Raw genomic sequence first — 25,713 nt, 5'->3', positions numbered from 1 at the left:
ATTCGATAGGATAGGCTCTCAGGCAAAAACGTACTAGCACTTTGGCAACACCGATGTCTTCCAACTTTTTATGAAGCGACCTTTTATGATCCTTTCACCTTTTGTTTCTGACGTTAATTCTTTTTTAAATACCCTTGTTTTGTTTAACTTTCTTTGTGTCCCATCTGTTTCGATGCCATTCCGTTCAATGACGGCCTATAACTAGCCGTTTACTGTATACTTCCTCATCTGTTAACATGCGATCCATGATCATAACTCATTGTTTAAACCCAAAACAGTATCAAAATACGACAGCTTTTTTTTTCAGTCTTTTGTCAGGGCAATTAAAGTTCAAAATTCAAAAGAAAAAATGGTGCGCCCGACCTTTAGTGTTTGTGCTGTGAGTAGCCAAACACAGATGTCAAAATAAGGCTATTTTTATCAATATTGGGAGTTAAAAAATCAATAAAAACGTTATTGCCATGTAATTGCGAAAACTAACTAAGTTCAGAGTTTGAAATTGTATTAACTCTTCTTCTTCAGAAGCCCCAAAGTTCTTGGATAACTTCCACTGATCATATTTTAATTTGGCTTAGCTTTGTCTCTGTCGAGACTTTACATTCAAGGATTTTTTAGTTTTTGCTCTTAAATAAAATATAAAGTAAATAAAATATGTCCAAACGGGCGGTGTTAGTGTTTGTAGGAAGGGTAAGGCAGCGCTCACACACCATACATACTTCATAGAAAGTGCGACGTACGGGATCTGTCTGAGAAGCCATTAAAGTGCAAGGCCTGATTGGCTGAACAAGTAAATCGCTTGCGCTGATTGGTTATATTTCGCACATGTGATAAAAGCTATACGGTATCCTGATTGGTCGTAAAGCTCCTTTTCACATGGAAAATATAGCATACTGGTTTCTACAACGGATCTTTTCGTAATAAAATTCTCGTTATACGTGTAATAAATACTGCTATGAAATCATCAAATAACAAATTCTACAAATACAAATAATAAAACAACAGAAGAAGCATAGTATGCACGTGATATGCTCCAAAGTATTATGGTTTTTTTTCTTTGATATGTTTAGAGGTTAGGTGCAACTGATCAGTTCTTTTGGGGATGTACATTAAGAATAAGGTCTACTAAATTTATGATTAACAAACATAAACTTTAGTCTTTTTGTTTGATAAATAAAGTTAAACGAACAAATTTACGCGGATTTTTAGGGCCGTTGAAGCGATAAGCTATCAACCAATGTCTGTCAAAATTGTTTTAAAGAATGTCGATCAACCTCTCCCTTTGTTATTATTTACATTTGAAAATACAACGCTCCATTTACACGAAAACTTCAAAATCTCCGATTGAAGTCTGATACCTTATCAATGATATTTAATTAAAACTTTCTCAGTTTGAAATGGATTCTTTGAGTGACTCGATCTAGTGCGGCAGCATAAAATGGCCGCGTGATTGGCCCTTTTTTACAGTTTAAGGGCGCTCTCGCGATAAACGAAAGGTCGGCGAAGTGATCTACGGCCAATGAGAAGACAATGACCTTTCTTTTCAAAAGTTGAGGGAAAACCTTGATATAGGAAGATGAAAAGTGAGGAGAGAACGATTTATGTGGCCTCTCAAAATGATTATGTTATTTAAGCTTGCCAAAACCCATCGTTATTTTTGTGGCGGCTTTAACTCTGAGAATGGCCTGCGATCTTAACATGAAGAATTTCAATTGTTATGTCTTGTTGCGAAAGCATATAATATAAGCAGGTGGTTAAAAGAGAAGTTCAATCGGTCACTGAAAATCATCGAGATTACAATCGAACTTCTGACCCACGTATTCCACAAGAAGGGGAATAATAGCGAGTTAAACACCTCGATTGCAAATCCTCCTTGTTATCCGCCTGGTTCATTGTAGGAATTAGGCTATAGGATCTCAGGTTAAACATCCTCGGGCGCTGTCTGTTTGTTTAAATCGAGTAAAAAGTGAAATGGTTTTAGAGTTTCAAATCAAACTAAATCATTAGCCCTGAAATCCGTGACATCATCTCACACTCGAACAGGTAATACAAATTTAATGGGTCGGAGTTTGTTTAGGAATAAGGGAACTTCAAGAAAAATGGCGACTACTCGATATTTGATTGTGTTAAGATGACTTAAAAACCAACATGAATGGTGTATTGTACACGGTTTTCACCGTTTGGGCTGTTGCAGCTTTAGATGTCAGACTTTTACGCCAAACTAAAGCTTACGGTTCAAGTCAAAACACTTTGCCATATGCATATGGCCGGCAGAAAAGGGGCATCAAAGATCAAAGTACTGCAAATTCGAGGGATCATTTCAGGAGCAATGAAATGACGTTTGATTCAAATCAATTGTTGAACAAAAATGCCTTCTCATCAAATTCGCCTGAGAGGGATGTTAGACAGGTATTAGAAGACGGAGATTTAAAAAGGAGGAGCAAAACAGACCACCCACAAAAAACCAAGAGGATTAGGGTAGTGAAACTAAGAAGATATAAAAAGCAATTAAAAAGATACACACGGACAAAATCTCCAGGAACAAATAGAAATAAGCAAAAGCACGAAATAGTACGAAATAAGCTGCGAAGCAGCAAAAGATTCGATGACCGGGTGTCAAAACGTAAAATTAACGAAAAAGAAATGCTCGGTATTCCATCGCAACATCAACGAAATAAGACAGTTCACCCAGAAGCCGTAACAAATGAAGATTCTGGAAAAAGATACAAGAAACAAGGGATTCCCATGGCTGCATTTGCTCGAGGAGGGGAGACAGGTAGACCAAAACACGGTCCAAAGTCGCACAGACCAAACTTTTTAATGCCTCCTTTGGATAAATTATTCTCAGGAAAGCCAGAAAATCGTTACATAGGTGCGCCTATTCATCGATATCTATCTAAGCCCATAGACATTGGAAGTCTTGAGCCCAATGGAGGAAACGTCCGACATTTTGGACCTAATCCATGTTTCCGGATAAATAACGCGGGGCCATGTATTGAGGGGCCTATCGGTCAGTTAATAGATGGACACCCGCATCATATCCACGAAGGAGGACCCGAGGCGCATATTGGAATGGGTGGAAATTTGGGGGAGGTGACAAACCTGGGAGGGGCGATGCAAGGAGGATTCGGAGTCGGGGGCGGAGCAATAGCCGGAGGGGTGACCGGGACAGCAGACGCTTTTGGGGTAGGTGGTAGTCCCCCGAAGTTTGACGATCTAGACAGTTATTCCAATAACCGATTTGGTGCACCAAAGATAATGGACGGAGGGGGAGGTGGAATGTCTTTCTCAAACATGATGGCCGTAGACGCACCTGTACACCACGTGGATAGGGTTCCGTTTCCGGTTATGGTTAACAGGCCTGTGCATCATACCGAGAGGATTCCATTTCCGGTTCCGTTCGTTGTGAATAGACCAATCCACCATACAGTTCAGGTCCCTTATCCAGTCCCCGTGCGAGGGCCATCGCGATTAGTGATCATCAACCGCCCCGTCCCCATGCCTTCAAGGCCCGTCCCAGTGCCAGTCATGGTGCCCGGGCCCCCTCGCATAATGGAGTACCACCATCTGAATAATATCATCGGTAAGTACACGACACCGGGAAAGAAACAATAACTTGAGAATGTTACAGTATAGAATATATACTGCGAATAAGGGTCTTGGAAATGATAAAATAACACTGACTGCTTCGCAAGAAGATCTCAAGTCTAAGTCTCTGTTGAAAAACGGATCATAAAACTAGCCTAAAATGGAGAAATGTTTGTAGCGTAAACTCAAGAACATTCATGCTTACTTATCAACCAACAGTAAACAGCCCATGCGAGGTTAGCCCATGTCGGAACGGTGGCACATGTTCAGCGGTTGGCAACGAGTATCGCTGTGTATGCGCACTAGGATACAAAGGAGACAGATGCGACAGTAAGTATACAGTCGTTTGAAAAAAGGTTGTCGTCAACCGGCTTTGCGACTACGCGACAAGCCCGCATGTAAGCATTTGTAAAAACCACTGAGGCGCCTTAGCTGCATATATTAGCCACTGCATAACTTCAGGTAGACGCGGTAGCGGTGGCTAATATATGCAGCTAGGCGCAGTGTTTTTTTACCCATGCTTACATGCTGGCTTGTCGCGTAGCCGCAAAGCCGGTTGACGACAACCTTTCGTCAAACGACTGTACATCGACGACAGTGCTTTTATTTCTACCCACAAATAAGGAAGAGTAAAAAGTATGCATGTGCATCGTTATACAGCTTGTGACAGATATGGTAAGTAGTAACCTATTAGCAAATGGGCTAAAGATTTACTATGCTTAATTGAAAAAAATAAATGTTCTTTATCGGTAACTTAAAGTCCCTACAACAACGAAAGATGAGTTGCGCCTTTCATACTTTTGAAAATATAAGCTCTTTTCAAAGTTATCATCTCTTTCCTTTAGTTCAAAGCAAGTGCTTCCCGAATCCGTGTAAGAATTTCGCCACGTGTACTGAACACCCCAATGACTACGAATGCACATGCCACCCAGGGTTCCACGGGAAAAACTGCGATGGTAAGTAACACCTCCTCTCTTGACTACATTAGCCGCGGATAACGAAGGGAACATAAGGTCAAAGCAATCAGATATATTGTAGAAAGTTCCTTTATGATTTACAAAATTTACAAAGCCGGTGTCAAACCTCTCATGGGATTTTGAGATGATCTTAAAAGAGCTAAAAGGGCAAACAGATGTTGCAATGTAAAATTTTCAAATAAAAAATAAAACACCAGTCGAGACTTATACCATCGGTGAACGATGTATATAGACATTTGATGGCCACAAGTAATAACAAATGAGTGGCTTATCTATATTCTTTAAATTATCGTTCCAGAGGAAAGCAAGTGCGAGCCGAACCCGTGCCGGAATGGTGCGGTGTGCACGGAGACAAGGGAGAAGTACATCTGCTCCTGCACCTACGGATTCATGGGAAAGAACTGCGAGCGTAAGAAATCTTCACGACTTTTATTTAAGCAGATTATGAGTAGGAAAATCCGCACAGTTGTACAACTGAAAGCAGTAATATTTTTTTGGTTGATTTGATAGAGAAGGTAATCATTATGAGGATATTGTGCTAATGACAGCATTGTTGAAATGATAATGATGATAAGTATGTTATGATGATAATGATGCGGCGTAGAGAGATAGTGGGACGATGATAACGATGACATGGGCATCGGAATATAATGATGACGTGATATAATGCTGACATTGTTGAAATGAGGACGTTATGATGATAATGCGGAGTAAGGAGATAGTGTGATGACGATAATGCCATCGTAATTATGATATAATGCTGATATTGATTATTATACTGGTGTAAAGATCGATATAGTTTGAAAGAAGGTCCAAATGCTGTAAATCATGCAATGCTGGTATGAATATGATATTGATGATGATGATTATAATGGTTATGGTGATGATGATGATAATGAATTTAACGACTGCAACACAGAGGAATCAAAATGCCATCCCGTTAACCCGTGTCAAAACAATGGCGTCTGCAAAGAAGATCTTGATAGCTACAGATGCGAATGCAACGACAACTACGGGGGCATCAACTGCGAAGGTATACACACAAGAAAAATAAAATAGTAAAAATAAAGATGAATATGTAGAATTTAAGGCTACACATTAAAAAATGTAGTAGTAGTACAGGGCCGTAGCAGGGGGTGGGGCACTGGGAGCACGTGCCCACACCCCCATTTTTTTCAAAAATTATAAGGAAATGACCAGTAGGAGCGTGGCTGTGCCCCCCAATATTTTCTTAATGTTTCTGTATTGCGCCCCTCTAATCTTTCGAGGCCTGTTACGGCTCTGTAGTAGCTGGTGTGCAAGGGTTCAAACGTCTAACGCTAATGTGTTTTTAAACACTTTGAACATTAAAATGTTCAGTTTTGATTGAGCCCACAGGGCGGTCAAATAAGTCTACTAAACAACCTTAACTCCAACGAAACTAAAAAAAAACCTGGAAACAAATAAAGAATCTATTCAACATCGGGAAAAATAAAGATACGAAAAAAAAATTGGATTGAAGAAGCAGGTAAATTCCATAAATATTTCGAAGAACTAAACGCACGGCCTCCGGGGCAACGGTCAGGCGAAGAATGCCCAAAAGAACAGCCATCCGACACCGTCGGGCCTTTAGGCTTTCAAATCTCAGAAAAAGAAATAACAACAGCAATAGACGGATTAAAATCGGTGGAAGGCCCCGGGTGCAGACAATGTTCTAAATGAAGTCCTAAAATTCCACTAAATACCCGTCTATATGGAGCTATGGTCTAATTGTGCCAATTTACAAGAAAGACGATCTCTCTAAGCCTTAAAACTACAGAGGCAAAACTTTACTGTCAGCCACAGGGAAAGTTTTTAACGCAATCCTGAACAAAGGATTATACAGTTTTTTGGTGGTTAATGGCATACATAAACCAGAACAATGTGGTTTTAGGAAAAAACACGGGACCGTAGATAGCATTTTTGTGATGAAAACTTTAATTGATAAAATGTAAAGTCCAAACCAAAAAAGCGGGTAATATCCTTTTTGCGTGCTACGTCGATTTCAGCAAAGCATTTGAAAGTGTACCCAGAAATAAACTTTTCAAAAGACTGGAATTGGCAATAATAACAGGTCGTTTCCTTGACGTTCTAATTTCAATGTATGCAATAATAAATCCTCAGTAATATATAGATTTACGCACTGCCTAAAAGCGGAGCCAGCATTTAACACCTTTTTGTGTTGACTGATAGCGGTAGTTCTAGAGGGGATCTTGGTGTCTCTAGTATTTTTTTATGAGATTAAAAATATGTCAAATTTTAATGCCATGTAATTATGAATTGTATTGGCCCCTCCAAATGGTTCAAGCAAGCACTCATTCAATAATATTAAATATGCGGTATGAAAGTTAACAAAATACTAAAACTTGGTGTGAAAAAGGGGGGGATTCCGCCCAAACATTTGTGTCATTAGTTTACCTTCGTAACGATTTTGGAATGTAAAGATACACTGAAAACAATAAAAAAAGAAAGCCCAAGGGGAGGTTTAAACCCCTAACCCCCCCCCCCCCACCCCCATATACCCGCATATACATTTAAATAAATAAACACAATAGATAGTATACAAGATGCAGACCTCATACCCGTCTAAAACACAAAAAATAAAATCTTATTGCAAGATTCCTATGAATACAATTTCGTTATTAATATCAACCATCTAAATACGCCATGGCGCGCTTAGCATGAGTTAACAGACCCACGCTCAAAATCTAATCGAAACTTGAGCGAGAGTCTGAGCAACGAACTGGAATGTAACGTACTTGATGGCATGACACTGCCAAGATCCGGGTAGTGATTCTGATTGGTCGACGCGTATTTAGACAGCACACACACCTTCGCGCATTTGTTTTTACCGCCCTATTCACAAGAAACCTCCATTTTTATTTCGATTAAGATGGAATATATTTTAATATTTAATAGTCATATTATCTCATGAAACATAAGGAAACGCGTGGATAAAATGAGGGATGTTTTTCGGGTCTTAATTACATTTGTAAATAAGAGTTTGTTAAGAATAAAAAAAATGATGATGATGATGATGATGATGATGATGGCATTCTAATAGCCGGTTGGGTAAAATTGATGGCTACATCCCACACATTTCCTTAAGGGTGTTGGCCGTTGCTAGGAAAACTTCCAGACGCTATAAATCCGCCAAACATTTGTGAAATGAAATGAATTTAGGCATGGCATCATTGTTTATGAACATCTACATTACAATGACGTCATCAGGTGATGTCGTCATGCGATGACGTCACAATAGAAAAATCTATAATCTTAGCTGTTGAAGTATCTGCAAAGATAAATGTAGCTTTATTTGTGAGGGTGCCTACAAGTTACGTATGCGTTTTATATTTTGTCGAAAAATAAAATTTTCGGCACAACTTTATCTGTTTATTTTTTTTCCACGTTTATTTGAATTTCTTTTAATCTTAATATCGGAAAATCGTCAATATGTAGCTTTGTAGAGGTCACCTAGGTGATTATTCTAGGTATATATTTGCATTATAATGAGCAATTAAATCAATTTCCTATTTAGCACATAACGATGTGATTGCGGCCGCGCTGGCTCCGCTAAAATTAGACAGTTTTTGACGACAGCATTTAGATGTTACACAGGAGTGAAACAGGGGTGCATGATTTCGCCAACGCTATTCAACTTCTACCTGAGATACACGATAGGATCTTAACATGCATGTTATACGCATATGATCTGGTAATATGCTCAAGATCAGCAAAAGGCTTTCTTGATGTCCTAGGTGACTTTTGCGACAAGAGTGAGCTTTCCGTTAATCTAGACAAAACCAAAGTACTAATCTTTAATAATTGCGGAAAGATACTAAATAACTACTTATTCCGTTATAAATATAATCTAATTGAAAATGTGAAATCATATAAATACCCGGGCGTTCATTTCAGCGCATTCGGAAATTTTAGCTTAGCCAAAGAAGAAACAAAAAAGTAACCCTAAAGGCTCTATATAAACTGAAAAACGTAATGGTTAACCTTTTTTGAACCAATGTACCCCTCACACTAAAATTATTTGACGCCTTAATAACGCCAATTCTTCTTTACGGGGGATAGACTGGTACCCCCTATTTGTACATGATGACGGCAGATTTATCTATTTCATTTTCAGTTACAAGGAAATATATTTTACGCTATGTTTACACAATCACAAGTGTTATCAAATGTCCGCAATGCATTTCGTCGGGCTGCAATTTTTGAAGCCGCCGAACTATTTCGCAGTAGAGTTTTTCCATTATCAAAACAAAAACAACGGGTCCTTTTGATAGGGGGGGGGGGGGGGGGGCGGATTCAGGAAAGTAGAAATCTTGGCAGTGCAGTTTTTTTTTGGATATCAAATTACAAACTGACTGAGACGGGTTAATTATTCGTAACGCTTTTCTGATCAAGTCTGTCATGGATTTGCATTACATTTTTGTGAAATCAAAATTTCCTGAGGAGGGTATGGGATATCGAGTATTATATCTGGAAAATCCGGAGGGGTGGGGGGTTAAAATTGGCACCCAAAATGGAAAGTCCAGAAAGGTGGGGGGTCATACCTCAGACCCCCTGAATGGGGGTATGGATATTTTTTGGAACTACACAATTGACATATATTTCTATTAAATCTGTGATTTCTCTTTCAAGCACGGCTGAATAACAACGCTTGCCAGAGCAGTCCATGTCTTAATGGTGGTACGTGCTCTGTAGACCCTGTGAAGGAGTCTGAATACACGTGTATCTGTCCGAATGGATTCTCAGGGCAAACGTGCCAAGGTTGGTTCCAATATATCAGACGTATTTATGCGCATTAAACAGTATTCAGACGTATAATAAGTAGTCTCAAAAGCTTCATATCTTATTTAAAAATGTTCAGCTCCTGCGAAAGGCACTGAGCTTGTTCGCGAAGGGACAATGCAGAGGCAGGGTTGGGGTATAATGGCTATACCAAAGATATAACAAGATTTTACTAAGTGTTTACATCACCTGCTATACAATTCAAGCCAGGCTTAACCAAAGCACAAAAAAATAGAAAGAGGGAAGAGAGAAAGAAGGGGAAAGAGAAAGAAGAGGAGAGTCAATGGTGAGAGACAGATACTTCTTTATACAACGAATGCTCGATGTAAGAATGTACAAACGAAGTGTATTAAGCGAGAATACAAAAAAAAAACTCTAAAACGGTTCGTCTATAGATAATAGCTAATATTTACATGGTGACGAAGCATTCTAAAGACTTCTCCGTTTCTATTTACTCTACTTGCATGCCTAGACACCGCCTCGTCGAAGAATGAGTACTATAAGGAAGGTAACAAAAAAAAGGGTTGTTGCTTAAAAATGTTCTCCATAAAAATGGAACAATAGTAGGGGTATCCAATAAGATAAAACAAAATAAAGTAAAGTAAACAAAAATGTAAGTTGTTAATACGTAATGTAAGCAAGCATATAAGTAAGATTTAACGTAACGTAAGACTGGACACAAGATCTACTCATGATGCATTGCTCCGCCGACCCGTATTTCCACTGGCAGTGCATTATGGGTAAATTATGGTCCATACTACCAACGGAATTTAATGTTCTTGGTAATCTAGAGAAGGTTTTATAATATGTGCAGGCCATTTGCTTTTGATAATAAGTATTTTTTTTCGTCAACTTGAAAAAAAAATGTCATCCCTTGCAGTATTTTTGTCAAGCCCCGGGAGCCAGCCTTGTGACCCTAACCCGTGCTTGTACGGCGGACGATGCATCCCCGCAGGGTACAGATACGTGTGTATTTGCCCCGATGATAGAAACGGACGGCATTGCGAAGGTGAGTTTAAAGAATTTCGATCGGCCAATCCTTTTTTAATTTTTAGATTCTAAAAGAGAACATTTAAATGTATCCACGACTGTAGTCTGACTGTTTATCAACAACAATTTGGTTGAAAGAATCTGAGCTACTTGCTTATATTGCCGATGCAAATGGATGCCTTTCGTGGATCGATGGTGTATGGGATCGTAGCAGAGGGACCGTAGAATGCCAGCAGCATGGTTGCTTTGGTTTTTATGTAAACCTATTTTATTAAAATGTAACTTTTTTAGAAAAAAATATTTGAATGTTCAATAGAAAATGCCAAAAAAATGGCTCACAACAGATTTTTCACGTCTATTTTTATTTAAGAAAAGTATTATGCGTCTTATTTTTTAATCTAATTAAAGTGGGAGGGGTATTTCCTATCAAAGCCTATTGTGTTACTGCAGATTTTCCTAGTTTCCTGCCATTTCGTTCACACTTAGTTCAACAATAAGTAAGGCAGTAAGGCTATTTCGCCCACAAGTCTTGTATTGTGAATCATTATTGGTCAGTTCCTGATTTGAGCATGGTCGACGAAGTGAAGAAGTTTGAAAAGTTCCTCTTACTTATCAGCATTTAGAAGAGATGTATATTATACCCACAGTGCTATGTGGTATTGTCTTTGTCTACAGTTCTATTATCGCGGATTTGTGACAGATGTTCTCGCCATGCTCTGTGCGTGGATGATAAATGTGTTTGCCGGCCTGGATTCAGTGGAAATGGTTTTCACTGTAGAAGAAGTGAGTATCGGACTTTATACCCCGTGCTGTGATATATTGGAACCCTTATACAAATTGTGCAAATTGGACTGATCTCTCACAGGCTTACCAACCTCTTAGTCAGTCAATCCCAGTAACTAGCTCGAATATTTTCACGACTGATCACCTCCAGTCCTGTAATTGCCCTCTGATTGTCTTATATCCTAGAATAAAGGTTACAATAAACTCTCATTGCTTTGTGATGTGTATTTTTTCAGAAATAAGCGGTATTTCTAACGTGTGAGCATTTGAGGGATTTCGCGTTACAAACGTTAGAAATACCGCTTATTTCTGAATAAATACATGTCAAAAAGCAATGAGAGTTTATTGTGACCTTTATTATAAGATATAAGACAATTATAGGACAATTACAGGAAGTGATCAATCGTGAAAATAATATTCGAGCTAGTTACTGGGATTGACTGGAGACAGACTGAGAGGTTGGTAAGCCTGTGGATCTCTCGGCAACTTTACTGCAAGCCCGGTCAAGAGTTTGTGATAATTATCATGTCATCAAGTAAAACTTAACCCAAAATCATTATAATCTTCGCCATCAACATAAACCAATAATTTCTCTGGTGACAATGCCGCTTCAATATCCAAAAAAACAACATTCTTTTATACTGTTATTTATAGCTGTTATCTTTATCATGATCATTATCATCATAAGAAACATCATTATAATAATCATCATCATATCTCCGAACCATCATCAACATCCAAAAGAGTTCATTACATCCACACTATACTATCTACAGAGACTATTGTCAACCCATTTTTTTATTACTCACGTGGTACAGAGAAAGTCCATTGTCATCCCAACCCGTGCGAGAACGGTGGCACGTGCCATGAGCAAAATCACATGTACTCCACGGATTCAGACTGGTGGTGTGAGTGCAACAAGGGCTACACGGGCCAGACTTGTACGCGTAAGTACTTTTGAAAAGTCCTGTCAGGAAAACAAATGCGGTTATTCTGTATGAATATTTATACTGCAGGTTTCAATGTTCTGCGAACTACCTCCGATGATTTCCAACTGCTAAATCGCCTTTCTGGCTCTCGTCACACAAAATCCTTGAAGCGGATTCATTGGCCATCACCGTAATGGTATCAAAACACGTCAACTTTTCACCAGGCACTGACCAATTACCAAGCACCAAATGTAATTCTGTTAGTTTGAATGACGGGAGCAAGAAAGTGTTTTAGCAGTTAGAGCTTTATTGACGAGAGTTCGCAGAATATTGTAAAACGCAGTGAAGGCTGGTTCTTACGAGCGATGTAAGCGTAAGCGGAGACGGAAGCGTAAGAGTCTTATGCCGCGTGAGAATCGGCTTCACGTAAGCGCAAAAAATACGGGAAGTTTTGATAATCTTAAGTCAATGCTACGCTTACGTCGCGTGAGAACCGGATCGACGAAAGCATTAGCGGAACATAAGAATAAATTAAAATCCAGCTAAAGCTCGTCGTTGAGGAATGGGCACTAGACTACGAAATGAGGACGCGTAAAACCTTGCGCTTACGTCGAGCCGGTTCTCACACGACATAAGACTTGACTTCTCGTCATGAGAACCACACACGTTCATTGGATAATTATTATTCACGAATACAACACAAACAGTCTACGACAAAGTTCGTATTTTCATATAACCGACCACAGTTGTGTGGAACAATTTTTTTTTCAGATTGTAAAATTTTCTGTAAAACCCAAATCAAATATGTTTTGCCTATTTTTAACAGAATACGACCCATGCACTGGCTTTAATTGTCATAACGGTGGGCGCTGCCAGTCAAGCGGAGGCATTCCCACGTGCACGTGCATCGCGCCTTACACCGGAGCAACATGCGAATGTGGGTACAGCAACCATCCGAAAACGAGCGGCAAGAAAATTCCTCAAACAAAAACTCCATACATTCTTAGCCTAGCTATTATCTAATCGGGAGGAGTTTTTCTTTATTCCCTCGCATCTTTGTTATAATCTTTTGCTGCTTAAATTTTCCCGCTGTTCTCTCTTAGAGCTGAAATTATATTGCTTCTTTCGATATCAACCAAATTATGATAATGATTCATGACATATGGGATTCTGCAGGATAGCAATCCCGATCCCCTCCCCCCCCCCCCCTCTCCCCCAGCGCAACGTCGGGTGGTTGGGTAGGCTTAGCCTACACCGAACTCGTGATTAAAGAATGTCGATCAACCGCCCCTTTGTTAATTTTTATCATTGAATATACAACGATTTATTTGCAAAAAAAAAAAACTTTAAAATAACAATCTGCGGATGAAGTTTGGTACGTTATTGACGATATTTGATTGAAAATATCTTGGTTACTCGCTTGAATTAGCCGACGGAAATGGATGCTTTGTGTGACTCGGCATTGAGCGGGAGCATAAAATGGCGGCGTGGTGAGCCTTTTTTAAGCCCTCACAGGACTGTGCTCTTATTATTGGTTAAATGTACAACCCTGTAGGATACTTCATGCTAGTTACTAATTGCGTCCTCATACGGCACTTTCTTATGGCATAATTCCGTATTGAGATCGGCCCAAAGAAATCTTGGGACGTTACCCTTTCTTGGTTGTGTTTTGATAATGGGGGAGGGGGTGGGTTAACAGGTATCATATGAAACAGGTATAGTAATTGCGGATCCTTTAAAAAAATGACCAGCTTTTTGGCGTGCAACGGGGGTACACGCGCACCTTCCTGTGTACGCGCCTAAAACTTAGGCCACTTCCAAAGTGCGTAGTTGAAACCGGCCCACAAAATCTTGCGAAGCTGCTCTTTCTTGATTGTGTTTTGATAATGGATTTCAGTGGACAACCCATGTCTCCCTATGGGTGGAAAGTCACGTGATCCGTGTCAAAATGGAGGAACTTGCCAGTTTATCAACAACCAAGTGGTTTGCCTGTGTCCGAAACAATACGATGGGACCGACTGCAGTAGTAAGTACAGGGGTATTTAATGCGGCATTATCACCAATTTACTTCCGGTCGATAACGTAACAATCCCCGGTAATTTTTAACAGAAAACGCGAAAAATTATTCAAAATTGTGAATGTAGTGTGTATATTGGAAGTTTCTATGAGGACGTGACTGATAATTTAGAGAGGATGGCCTGTGGCGGATTCTAATAGATTATTTTGTCTTTGGACAAAATTTCCGTCTACCCTCCGGGAGTAAACTTGTAACAATGCGAATTTTATTTTGATGGAAGGACGTAGCTGAATGTATTGATAGGTAGACGTGCAGGGTATATAGTCGATTATATCCCAGTGATGAATTTTCACGCGCGCTCATTGGTCAATACGGGCACGCATATTTTCACATGACAAACATCAGTCGATAACGTCCAGCCAAAGTGATATCTGTCCTGTGAAGCTTTTTGTGCAGTCAAAACTCACTTTTTGTCTACCCAATAACTCCTCAAACAAGGATTTCAAAACGCTATGAAGGCATGGAAAGAATTTTTTTATAGAATTATCATCAATATTTCTTTTTAGAATTTATCCTGAAACGCGAAAGAAAATGCAATGACAAAAAAACTTCACATCAGCGCGTGGCGTCATTCCCGTGCACGTCAGCGCGCGCGTATAAGATATTTCAAAATTGAAAACTTTTGCTTCAATTTCTATTCCAGCTCACAGCAGAACAATAAGAAAACAGTCTAGGTGTCAATCCATCAGTCGAAATGCAAGTTTTGAGCTTGTTTTTTTTTTTTTGCCAGAAGGGGTTTATTTACTAAATATAGCCGTGTATACAGTTAGGGAGACAGCTAGGCAGGCAGGGGAGTGGATTGTTACGTAAGTAGGTAGAGAGGAAGTAAAATGGTAGGCAAGCAAATAATACAAGTACTGAAGGTGGTGTACGGATAGTAAGTTCGTAGGTATTGGAGTAGGTTGGAAGGCAGGCAAGCAGATCATGTACTGTAGGGAAATACGTAGTTATGTAAGTAGGTACACAGGTAGAAAGTTGGTAGGTAGTGGAGTAGGTTGGAAGGCAGGCAAACAGATCACAAATGTACTGTAGGTAAATACGTAGTTATGTAAGTAGGTACACAGGTAGTAAGTTGGTAGGTAGTGGGGTAGGTTGGAAGGCATGCAAACAGATCATGATGTACTTTAGGTGAATACGTAGTTTTGTAAGTAGGTACACAGGTAGTAAGTTGGTAGGTAGTGGAGTAGGTTGGAAGGCAGGCAAGCAGATAATGTACTTTAGGTGAATACGTAATTATGTAAGTAGGTACACAGGTAGTAAGTTGGTAGGTAGTGGAGTAGGTTGGAAGGCAGGCAAGCAGATAATATACTTTAGGTGAATACGTAGTTATGTAAGTAGGTACACAGGTAGTAAGTTGGTAGATAGTGGAGTAGGTTGGAAGGCAGGCAAGCAGATCATGTACTTTAGGTGAATACGTATTTATGTAAGTAGGTACACAGGTAGTAAGTTGGTAGGTAGTGGAGTAGGTTGAAAGGCAGGCAAACAGATCATGTACTTTAGGTGAATACGTAGTTATGTAAGTAGGTAGACAGGTAGTAGGTTGGTAGGTAGTGGAGTAGGCTGGAAGGCAGGCTAGCAGATCATGTACTTTAGGTGAATACGTAGTTATGTAAGTAGGTACACAGGTAGAAAGTTGGTAGGTAGTGGAGTAGGTTGAAAGGCAGGCAAACAGATCATGTACTTTAGGTGAATACGTAGTTATGTAAGTAGGTACACAGGTAGTAAGTTGGTAGGTAGTGGAGTAGGTTGGAAGGCAGGCAAGCAGATCATGTACTTTGGGTGAATACGTAGTTATGTAAGTAGGTAGACAGATAGTAGTGGGCTGGTGGGTAGCTAGTCCTTTTAAATGGCAAGGAGATCGAAATATTTGTTGCAGGAGGGAAAGAAATCAAATTTATAGATCCCCCTCCACATTTGAACTACAGTCTCACGATATAACTTTCTACTTCTCACAGAAAACAAGTGCGATCGATGTGACCCCAATGCCTCGTGTTATGATGGCTCATGCAGGTGCAGGCCCCAGTGGACCGGTGATGGGTATACGTGCACTAAGCTTATATCTGCAAATCCTCCAAGCTATAGTAAGTTCTACATTGGTTTGTGTGGGTTCTCTTTGGTCTGTAAGGCCCCAGTGGACCGGTGATGGGTATACGTGCACTAAGCTTATATCTGCAAATCCCCCAAGCTATAGTAAGTTCTACATTGGTTTGTGTGGGTTCTCTTTGGTCTGTAAGGCCCCAAGGGACCGGTGATGGGTATACGTGCACTAAGCTTATATTTGCAAATCCCCCAAGCTATAGTAAGTTCTACATTGGTTTGTGTGGGTTCTCTTTGGTATGTAAGGCCCCAAGGGACCGGTGATGGGTATACGTGCACTAAGCTTATATTTGCAAATCCCCCAAGCTATAGTAAGTTCTACATTGGTTTGTGTGGGTTCTCTTTGGTCTGTAAGGCCCCAATGGACCGGTGATGGGTATACGTGCACTTAGCTTATATTTGCAAATCCCCCAAGCTATAGTAAGTTCTACATTGGTTTGTAATAAGCTATAGTGGGTTCGTTTTGGTCTGTAAGGCCCCAGTGGACCGGTGATGGGTATACGTGCACTAAGCTTATATTTGCAAATCCCCCAAGCTATAGTAAGTTCTACATTGGTTTGTGTGTTCTCTTTGGTCTGTAAGGCCCCAAGGGACCGGTGATGGGTATACGTGCACTAAGCTTATATTTGCAAATCCCCCAAGCTATAGTAAGTTCTACATTGGTTTGTGTGTGTTCTCTTTGGTCTGTAAGGCCCCAAGGGACCGGTGATAGGTATACGTGCACTAAGCTTATATTTGCAAATCCCCCAAGCTATAGTTAGTTCTACATTGGTTTGTAATAAGCTATAGTGGGTTCTTTTTGGTCTGTAAGGCCCCAGTGGACCGGTGATGGGTATACGTGCACTAAGCTTATATTAGTGATTCCCCCAAGCTATAGTAAGTTCTACATTTGTTTGAAATATGGCTATAGTGGGTTCTATTTGGTCTGTAAGGCCCCATTGGACCGGTGATGGGTATACGTGCACTAAGCTTATATTAGCGATTACCCCAAGCAAGTGAGTTCTACATTGGTTTGTAATAATAAAGTAAGATCTAGGTTGTCCTGTAAGAATCTTTAGTGAGTTCTACATTGGCCTGTATGAATCGTTTTAGTAAGTTCCAGATTTGCCTGTAACAGTCTTAAGTAAGTTCAAAATTCGCCTGTAAAGAAGCTATAGTGAGTACTACATTGGTCTGCAATAAGCTATAATAATAAGTTTACATTGTTTTGTCGGCGCTATAGTATTTCCACGCCCTTTAATAGCTTTATACAACTGACTGCAAATAATTCATCCTAATATGATAATATTACCTCTTTGCCAAGGCCCGACGGTACCGGTTACGTACTGTGTGCCAAACCCATGTGAAAACGGTGCCACGTGCATCGAGGGCAAGACTACTTTCTACTGCATCTGCACAGAGGACTTCTACGGAAGGACATGCGCATCGCGTAGGAGTGTCAAGGTCGTCTACAAGTACAAAGAACACGAAGACAGCTACCGTGAGTCACACGATACACTGGTTTGTCACCTCTGGGTGAACGGCTTAATTTCTGTAAATTCTAAGATTTGAAGTGACATTTCTCTGTCAAGAATTTTAATTCCAGAAAATTTCAAAACAACACCAGTGTCACGCTAGACCATGTCACGTGACTGCCACTAGCACGTCACGTTCTAACACGTGTGGCATGTTGCCGATTATCACCACCTAATACCCTAACGCATGGCACGCCACTGCCATGCAACTTCAAGCAGTGTTAGATATAATCCTTGATACTTGCTGCACGTTTCAAATCATCATCTGTGTCACGTCATGTCACGCGGTATACACTAATCCCCTAACACGTACCGCATGTTGCAGGTAATCACCTGTGTCACCCTAACCCATGTCACATCACATCACGTCATGTCACGCTACTACCATGTTACGCGGCAGACACTAATCCCTTAATACGTACCGCATGTTGTAGGTCACCACCTGTGTCACCCTAACCCATGTCTGCACGGAGGAATATGCAAAGAAATCTCTGGCAACGACTATGAATGCATCTGCGCCAACCCTAGATACAAGGGACGATTCTGTGACGGTAGGGCATGGTACCGGGAAGGTATATCAATTTAATGATTGCTATTTGATGGAGACTATAGTCTCAACACAGAGTGGAATAGATAATCCAAGACTAAAGCAATATCTATCTTTTTTGCAATGAAAGTTAACCTTACTAACCGCAAAAAAATAAACATTTAACGAATAATAATGAATGATAAACAAAATATTTATAGATGTGATAAATAATAATAAAATGTAAATACAAATAAAAAAAAATAAAAACATAAATAATTAAAATGGAAACCTTTGTTCCACATGGTTAGCTTAGGTTGCATCTAACCGCATATAAATTTTCTGCAGTTGACCTGTGCTCGGAGTGTGACGCGCATGCGCGCTGTATCCACGGCAAGTGTTACTGCCGGGAGGGATACGAAGGAGATGGATACTCGTGTACCAAGATACCAACAGACGGTAAGTAAGCAAGGCTTACGGGGATGGATACTCGTGTACCAAGATACCAACAGACGGTAAGTAAGCGAGGCTTATGGGTATGGATACTGGTGTACCAAGATACCTACAGACGATTAGTAAGCGAGGCTTACGGAGATGGATACTCGTGTACCAAGATACCAACAGACGGTAAGTAAGCGAAGCTTACGCGGATGGATACTCGTGTACCAAGATACCAACAGACGGTAAGTAAGCAAGGCTTACGGGGATGGATACTCATGTACCAAGATACCTACAGACGGTAAGTGAGCGAGGCTTACGGTAAAAACACATGTGTACTAAAGATACCTATAGACGGTAAGTAAGCAAGGCTTACGGGGATGGATACTCGTGTACCAAGATACCTACAAACGGTAAGTAAGCGAGGCCTACGGTAAAAATACATGTGTACAAAGATACCTATAGACGGTAAGTAAGCGAGGCTTACGAAGATGGATACTCGTGTACCAAGGTACCTATAGACGGTAAGTAAGCAAGGCTTACGGAGATGGATACTCGTGTACCAAGATACCTAGACGGTAAGTAAGCGAGGCTTACGAAGATGGATACTCGTGTACCAAGATACCTACAGACGGTAAGTAAGCGAGGCTTACGAAGATGGATACTCGTGTACCAAGATACCTACAGACGGTAAGTGAGCGAGGCTTACGGTAAAAACACATGTGTACTAAAGATACCTATAGACGGTAAGTAAGCAAGGCTTACGGAGATGGATACTCGTGTACCAAGATACCTACAGACGGTAAGTAAGCGAGGCTTACGAAGATGGATACTCGTGTACCAAGATACCTACAGACGGTAAGTAAGCGAGGCTTACGAAGATGGATACTCGTGTACCAAGATACCTACAGACGGTAAGTGAGCGAGGCTTACGGTAAAAACACATGTGTACTAAAGATACCTATAGACGGTAAGTAAGCGAGGCTTACGGGGATGGATACTCGCGTATCAAGATACCTACAGACGGTAAGTAAGCGAGGCTTACGGTAAATATACATGTGTACAAAGATAACTATAGACGGTAAGTAAGCGAAGCTTACGGGGATGGATACTCGCGTATCAAGATACCTACAGACAGTAAGTAAGCGGGGCTTACGGTAGAAATACATGTGTACAAAGATACCAACAGACGGTAAGTAAGCGAAGCTTACGGGGATGGATACCTTTTGTGTACCAAGATATTAACAGACGGTAAAGTGAGCGACGCTTACGGGGATGGATACTCGTGTACCAAGATAAACACACGCATAAAGTCAACAATCTTCTTAACTACCAATGAAGGGGTCAACCGGAATCAAACTCATCTCGTCACATGAGCAGGGTGGGGTCCGGACCCCTCGGATCCTTCCCCTCCCCCCCACCCCCCCCCCCCCCCCCCCCCCCTCTGTACACGCGCCTGACAAAGTTACTTTGATTAATTCAAAATGGGTCATTTCAGAGTGTAAGGGCGGCTGTCCATTATACGCCACGTGCGAGAGTAACGTCTGCGTTTGTCAGCCCGGTACCACGGCCTGTTGTCAACCTGTGACCACACCCTGTAGCAGCACCTGCCCGGCGGGAAAACGGGTCTGCATACGTGAGTATAGTATAAACATCCGTTAGTCATAATCATTCACCATTATCTACGTCGTCATCTACATTGACATCACATTTGTCATCATCAATCTCGTCAATATCAATACAATTGCCCCTCATTATCAACGTTACCAACATCAACATCATCATTGTCATCATCATTATCACCATCACCAACATCATAACCATTATTAGAATAATCGTCATCACCATCACGACTATCATCGACATCATCATCAGTATGGTAATTAATTATTATTACAACCACGATAATCATTGTCATCTCACTCATACAGTCATTGTAACACTGCCTTTATCATGTTAATATTACACTCTCTTCGTTATTATTAAAATATTCATCAATCATCATCAACAGATCATTATGCTCATTCTAATTTTCTGTGTGTTTTATATTCAAACAGCTCTGCCCCCTTCACCAATGTTTGGTCATACGAAAGGTAATAATAGGTCTGAAAAACAAAGTCCGACCTGTCTTTCATAACTGTTTTCTTCCTTCAAATTCAAATTAATTAAAACTCTTTTCTTGCTCTGTCTTAAAGCTCTATCTCCTTTCATCGCCAAAGATGCGAAAGCCATAACTAAAGGTAACTCTTGCCCCATAAACACACAATTACTTTCTTTGCTTCTTGCGTAATCCTTTGGGTAGAAACAACTTTCGCTCGATACCAATATTAAGTGCTTTGTGCTCCTTTCCATAGCCCTAGTTCTACCAACATCCAAGGCAGCAAACGGACAGCGTAAGTCTTTCCATCGTTTTATCAAATTCTATGTTTAAAAGTCGCAAAAAATATAAAAGGGGGTCTTTTTGCCAAAGTAAATGTGTTGATTAGATATGCATACTCTGGGGTCGTATATGCAGATTTCAGATGTCTTATTCAAAGTTAATGCAATATGACAATATGCTTAATTCAATTTTAAATAAAGGTCTATGTTTTGTCTATAAGTTTCTTCAACGTCCAACGACAGAATAACGCCCCCCCCCCCCCCCCCTCTTTTCCTTCAAATGGTCAGTGCGCCATAACTACCTCAAAACATACATCTGGGAATTCCCTGGGCTTCAGAACCCCACAGGATCACACCCCACCGTCCGGAATTTCCAATTCTCTCATCCGTGAGGTAGCGTAAATAATATATATATTTAATCATAGTGAGGGTTTAGACATCTATTAGAAAATTCTCTGCGTGGAGAAGTTGGTATCATTGAATAGTTTTTCGAGTCTTTATTTTTAATTTTCCATGTTCAGTGCAATACTCCTCAAGGTACAAGCCACCGATTACATCCGGGCTTCTCCCCCCAACTAAGGCGCAAGAGTGGTCGGGTATGATAGCTTTTATCTAAGCATGCGCATGACCGCACAAATACCGCTGACGCATGGCTGGCGCTGGTGACGGCAGAAGTAATATGGACGTTCATGGTTTTCTCTCTCTGAATGGGAAAGTTATTTAACCAAGGGAATAATGTGGAAAGGCATTGGTGTCAAGATGAGCTTAGAATACCCTGGGTTATCTTGAGTTACTCGGCAACTTTTAAAATAAATTCGCCGTTAACGTGCAACAATCGGCTCATGTGCTAGCGTGTACCAAAATATATTGCAGATGAACAAGATCTTTTTATACTAAAACTAGGTTTATTAAAATGTGATATCACATGCTTTTTATTTTTTCATGGCACCATATTTTTTCACCATCAATTTTCGGGAAGAAAAAAAGATATCCTACTTGACGATATAAAAGCTGTCTAAAACAAAAGCATTAAAACGCTTGCTTAGCCAAGAATAGAATCTTTCAATGAGAATAACTCCTTTCTGAGGAAGAAACTTTCTGGCTGATTCGTAAGGGTTCGTTTTTTTTTTGTTGTTGTTTAGTTATTTTGCCGTCAAACGCCGGAAGGCGCGTGAGGTTTTCACCTCAAAAGTTACGTGATTTCTCAGTGCATGTTGCCATTTAAATTGCATTCTTTTTCCCGCTAAAAAATCACATCTCTCGCTCTGTCTCAACAGAGGATATCATCGTGACGGAGTACCAAAGCTTGGGGTGTTGGGCCGACACACCGAACTGGCGAAATCCCCACAGCCGCGCACTCATCTCTCTAGAAGGACTGGACGCTAAGATTATGGATGACTATCACAGAAGAAAGCAGCCAATTAGCAAGTGCGCCGAAATTGCGCGGGATCTAGGTTATAAGATTTTTGCTATTCAAAATGGCGGTCAGTGTTTTAGTGGCGCGCGCGATTACAGAAAGTACGGACCATCGGAGTTGTGTAAAAACGGAGTCGGAGGAAACTTGGCTAATGATGTATACAAGTTATAGTAAACTACAGAACGTATGGGACAGTGTAAAAATATAGGTGGAAGTTTTGCCAATGATGTATACAAGTTATAGAAAATTAGTCTAAAAGGATGGAGTCCGCTACTTCCTAGTGAGGAAATTATCATCGGTTGCTGTGCTTGGTGAAATCAGCAGGTTGTCAATAAATGGCATTTGGAGGTGAAAAAATCAAAAATGCAATGACACAGTTGCAATTCCAAATAGCTGTGCCAGGTGGATTTAAGTCAAAAGCCGCTATTTAATTCAAACGTTGACATTTTCGCGCGCATACCGAAATTACTCGAAAAGCGCTTACCTCAAATAGCGCATCCCCCGAGTAAGCGCATCGTCTATGAGGAAAAATATGAATAAGCACCTCCCCCGAATTCTCTAACTACATTCTAGCATTGAATAGAACGGATTCTGAAATAAGGGCCTTACGTATAAGCGCCTTTCCGCATAATCGCCTTCCCGTATAAGCGCCTTTCCGTATAAAGGCCTTCCTTATAATCGCCTTTCCGTATAAGCACCTTCCCGTTTAATCGCCTTTTCGTATAAGCCCCTTCACGTATAATCGCCTTTTTTATAAGCGCCTTTCCATATAATCGCCTTTCCGTATAAGCGCCTTCCCGTTTAATCGTTATTGTATAAGCCCCTTTCCGCATAAGCGCTTTGCATGGGACATGAATAATTATTAAAAACGCCCCGGCGCTTATTCGAGTAATTACGGTGACGCTAAACCCAGCCTATTTACCACAAGCAAAATGAGGGTAATTGAACGTGCCTATTTACCACAAGCAAAATGGGGGTTATTGAAAGTGCCTATTAACCACAAGCAGAATGAGGGTTATTGAACGTGCCTATTTACCACAAGCAAAATGAGGGTTATTGAACGTGCCTATTTACCACAAGCAAAATGAGGGTTATTGAACGTGATGTTGTCGGTGATGATCTAATGTAGGCATGATTTAGATCACTGAAAATGTTTACACGCGAATATATTTTTGGAATCCAATAGATGAACATTTATAAATGATTGTCAGTTTTTATCTCTAAAGTAGTATAAAGTTCTGGTATTACCGTACTTTTCTATTGTGCATGTCCAAATCGCCCCAACTCCCATGATTCCCTAGTACTTTTGCAGTAACTTTCGCCGGCCGCCTCATTGCCTGATTAGCTCGCTAGTGGCAAACAAATTAGTTAAAGTTTTTTTTAAGTTATAAGAAGTCACTTAACATAACAAGGCTGGTGTGTGGCGCCCATTTTCAAGCCATGATGAGCTTGAAAAAATCTCCAGGTCAGCTCCAGGATTAATAGGCTTCAAAGACAATGGGACAGCGTGTGGTCTTTTGAAACATACTGTATATTTCGGAATAAAGAGAGTGTCATAGTCTACAAATTGTTGGAATTAAGTAGTTTGTTCTGTCAAAGATAAGTCTTTCAGGCCCGTAGCCAGGAATATCAGCGAGCAAGTTCGTTTCCCATAAAGCGGACCATTTTCTCTTACGTAGCTCGTCCTACCTCGCAGTGGTACTTAATTTTCCTTAATTATAGCGGACCTTCCATACGAGTGGGGAAGGGATCTTCCACCCCCCCCCCCCCCACCCCCTCCCGGGTCTCTTTGAAGCTGAGTGGCAAGACTAATTCCAGTACCGCGCGGTTAAATCAGCCTTTTTGTTTTGAAATGGCGGCATTTTACCGGCGAACTGTCACATTTTGGCGAATGCTAAGAAAACAAGACCAAACATAAGGCTATAATTTTCTTTATGAATCCCTCATTATCAAAAAAATCTGTCATCTTTTGTACAGTATGGTTTTAATGCTGTACAGTAAGTCAAAACAGCGACCGGAGTCAGCCTTTCGTAACTTTACTCGAACGATTCAACACTACGATTGTGTTTGGTTTTGCCAGAGCCCGCGCATGCGCATACGTTATTCAGCACTGTCAGTGGCAACTGTTTGGTTGGAATGGCTGGAATTTACAAGGCAGAATGCCTTTCGCGTCTCTTTCGTGTACATTTTTCCATTGTTTTCAGCCTCCACCGTACTGTTGCTGAAGTTGCTACTATAAATACTGAGTGATGTGGGAAGGTACGTTCTAGCCTTCCTGCTCGCTTTACAGCATCAAGGTTAAATGCTAACCGCAATTTTTAAAACATATCTTCTCCGTCTCCGCTTATTTCTCTTACGTTTCCTCGTATGGTTTCCTCACGCGATTAAGCTTTTACGTCCATGTACATTACATTTCCGCTAGTGAGCAGATTTTATAAGCGCGGTGCGGTATCTAGAAGTTGGCTAGAAAATTGTTTTGTCTTTAGCCCAGTGTTAGCAGCACCAACATTGCTGACAACGCTACGTTCGGTTGACCAAAAACAGTGAAAATGAAACTACTTCTCGCAGCTCTCAACATTTCGATACAGCTTGATCAGCCTTTCTCCCCAGCTCTTTTTTCACCGGGTTTAAAGAATATAAGACCTAGGGTACACACTTTGAGATAAAATACTGTTCGAGCACATACTGTTTAAATTAAGAGACATCTTTGAGTGGATAAATTAAAGACATAATGCATTTCGAGAAGTCAAGAGGTGATAGACGCGGTTATTGCCCTCTCAGGGTATAGCAACGCCAGTGAAAATTAACTACAACCTAACTAATTAACTACAACAGAACAATAGGGAATAGCTGAGACCCATAACATCAGTGTCCGTTATTATATTCAATCCCATAATTTATAGTGAAAATCCCTCAACTTCAGATGACCATAAGTTTAATACAATTTTGTTTCATGGCGTTGTCACCCACTCAATGTAATAATCTGAGATAGGAGAAACATGAAAATCACTCCCGTATAATGTGAATACCCGTTCGCGTTCCGGGGAATTCTACTGTGAATCTATTGAAACTAAGTAACTCATTGCAAAACAACTTCACGCTAAGATATCCCGCTATGTGTTCCGGAGTTTTAATAGTTAATTGATACTGGTGAAGCGCAGTGTATAAACATAGCGCTAC

General features: G+C 40.5%; 1 protein-coding gene and 1 long non-coding RNA gene across 8 annotated transcripts in view; one reads left to right on the top strand and one right to left on the bottom strand.

The window, feature by feature from the left end:
• Positions 1–1,820: 1,820 nt before the first annotated feature.
• On the top strand, positions 1,821–24,100 carry LOC5505956 (neurogenic locus notch homolog protein 1-like). 7 transcript variants are annotated; one of them, XM_048733967.1, is made up of 23 exons: positions 1,822–3,580; positions 3,805–3,915; positions 4,431–4,541; positions 4,861–4,971; positions 5,482–5,595; positions 9,234–9,362; positions 9,856–9,891; positions 10,264–10,392; positions 11,049–11,156; positions 11,975–12,103; positions 12,912–13,022; positions 13,983–14,111; positions 16,118–16,178; positions 16,288–16,352; positions 17,563–17,739; positions 18,208–18,324; positions 18,648–18,758; positions 20,236–20,373; positions 20,792–20,830; positions 20,933–20,977; positions 21,092–21,130; positions 21,638–21,712; positions 22,394–24,100. In XM_048733967.1, exons 1-23 carry the CDS (start codon positions 2,146–2,148, stop codon positions 22,702–22,704), a joined length of 3,831 nt encoding a protein of 1,276 aa, XP_048589924.1. In that variant the 5' UTR covers positions 1,822–2,145; the 3' UTR covers positions 22,705–24,100. The 7 variants fall into 7 exon arrangements, with proteins under 7 accessions (XP_048589929.1, XP_048589924.1, XP_048589927.1 ...); XM_048733972.1 differs by lacking the exon at positions 16,288–16,352 and having other exon boundaries at positions 1,821–3,580; positions 16,118–16,243; positions 21,638–21,653; positions 22,394–22,650; XM_048733966.1 differs by lacking the exon at positions 16,288–16,352 and having other exon boundaries at positions 1,823–3,580; positions 16,118–16,243.
• Positions 9,537–25,713, bottom strand: part of LOC125573510 — a 37,354-nt gene continuing 21,177 nt past the window's right edge. Inside the window, exons 4-6 of the long non-coding RNA XR_007314088.1 lie at positions 17,551–17,707; positions 11,966–12,123; positions 9,537–9,880 (exon numbers count right to left, since the gene is read on the bottom strand). This is a non-coding gene — a long non-coding RNA (uncharacterized LOC125573510). The remainder of the gene's footprint in view (positions 9,881–11,965; positions 12,124–17,550; positions 17,708–25,713) is intronic.

Source organism: Nematostella vectensis, chromosome 11, assembly GCF_932526225.1.
Source record: "Nematostella vectensis chromosome 11, jaNemVect1.1, whole genome shotgun sequence".
NCBI lineage: Eukaryota > Metazoa > Cnidaria > Anthozoa > Actiniaria > Edwardsiidae > Nematostella > Nematostella vectensis.
The sequence above is the reverse complement of the archived record's forward strand: the minus strand, read 5'-3'. Positions and strand labels throughout refer to the sequence as shown.

Bases quoted from the DNA above. Each gene is read 5' to 3' on its own strand.
- LOC5505956 (XM_048733967.1), top strand. From the start codon at position 2,146: ATGAATGGTGTATTGTACACGGTTTTCACCGTTTGGGCTGTTGCAGCT. The intron at 16,353-17,562 runs GTAAGTTCTACA...CTCTTTGCCAAG, and splicing joins TGCAAATCCCCCAAGCTATA to GCCCGACGGTACCGGTTACG. The intron at 18,325-18,647 runs GTAGGGCATGGT...AATTTTCTGCAG, and splicing joins CAAGGGACGATTCTGTGACG to TTGACCTGTGCTCGGAGTGT.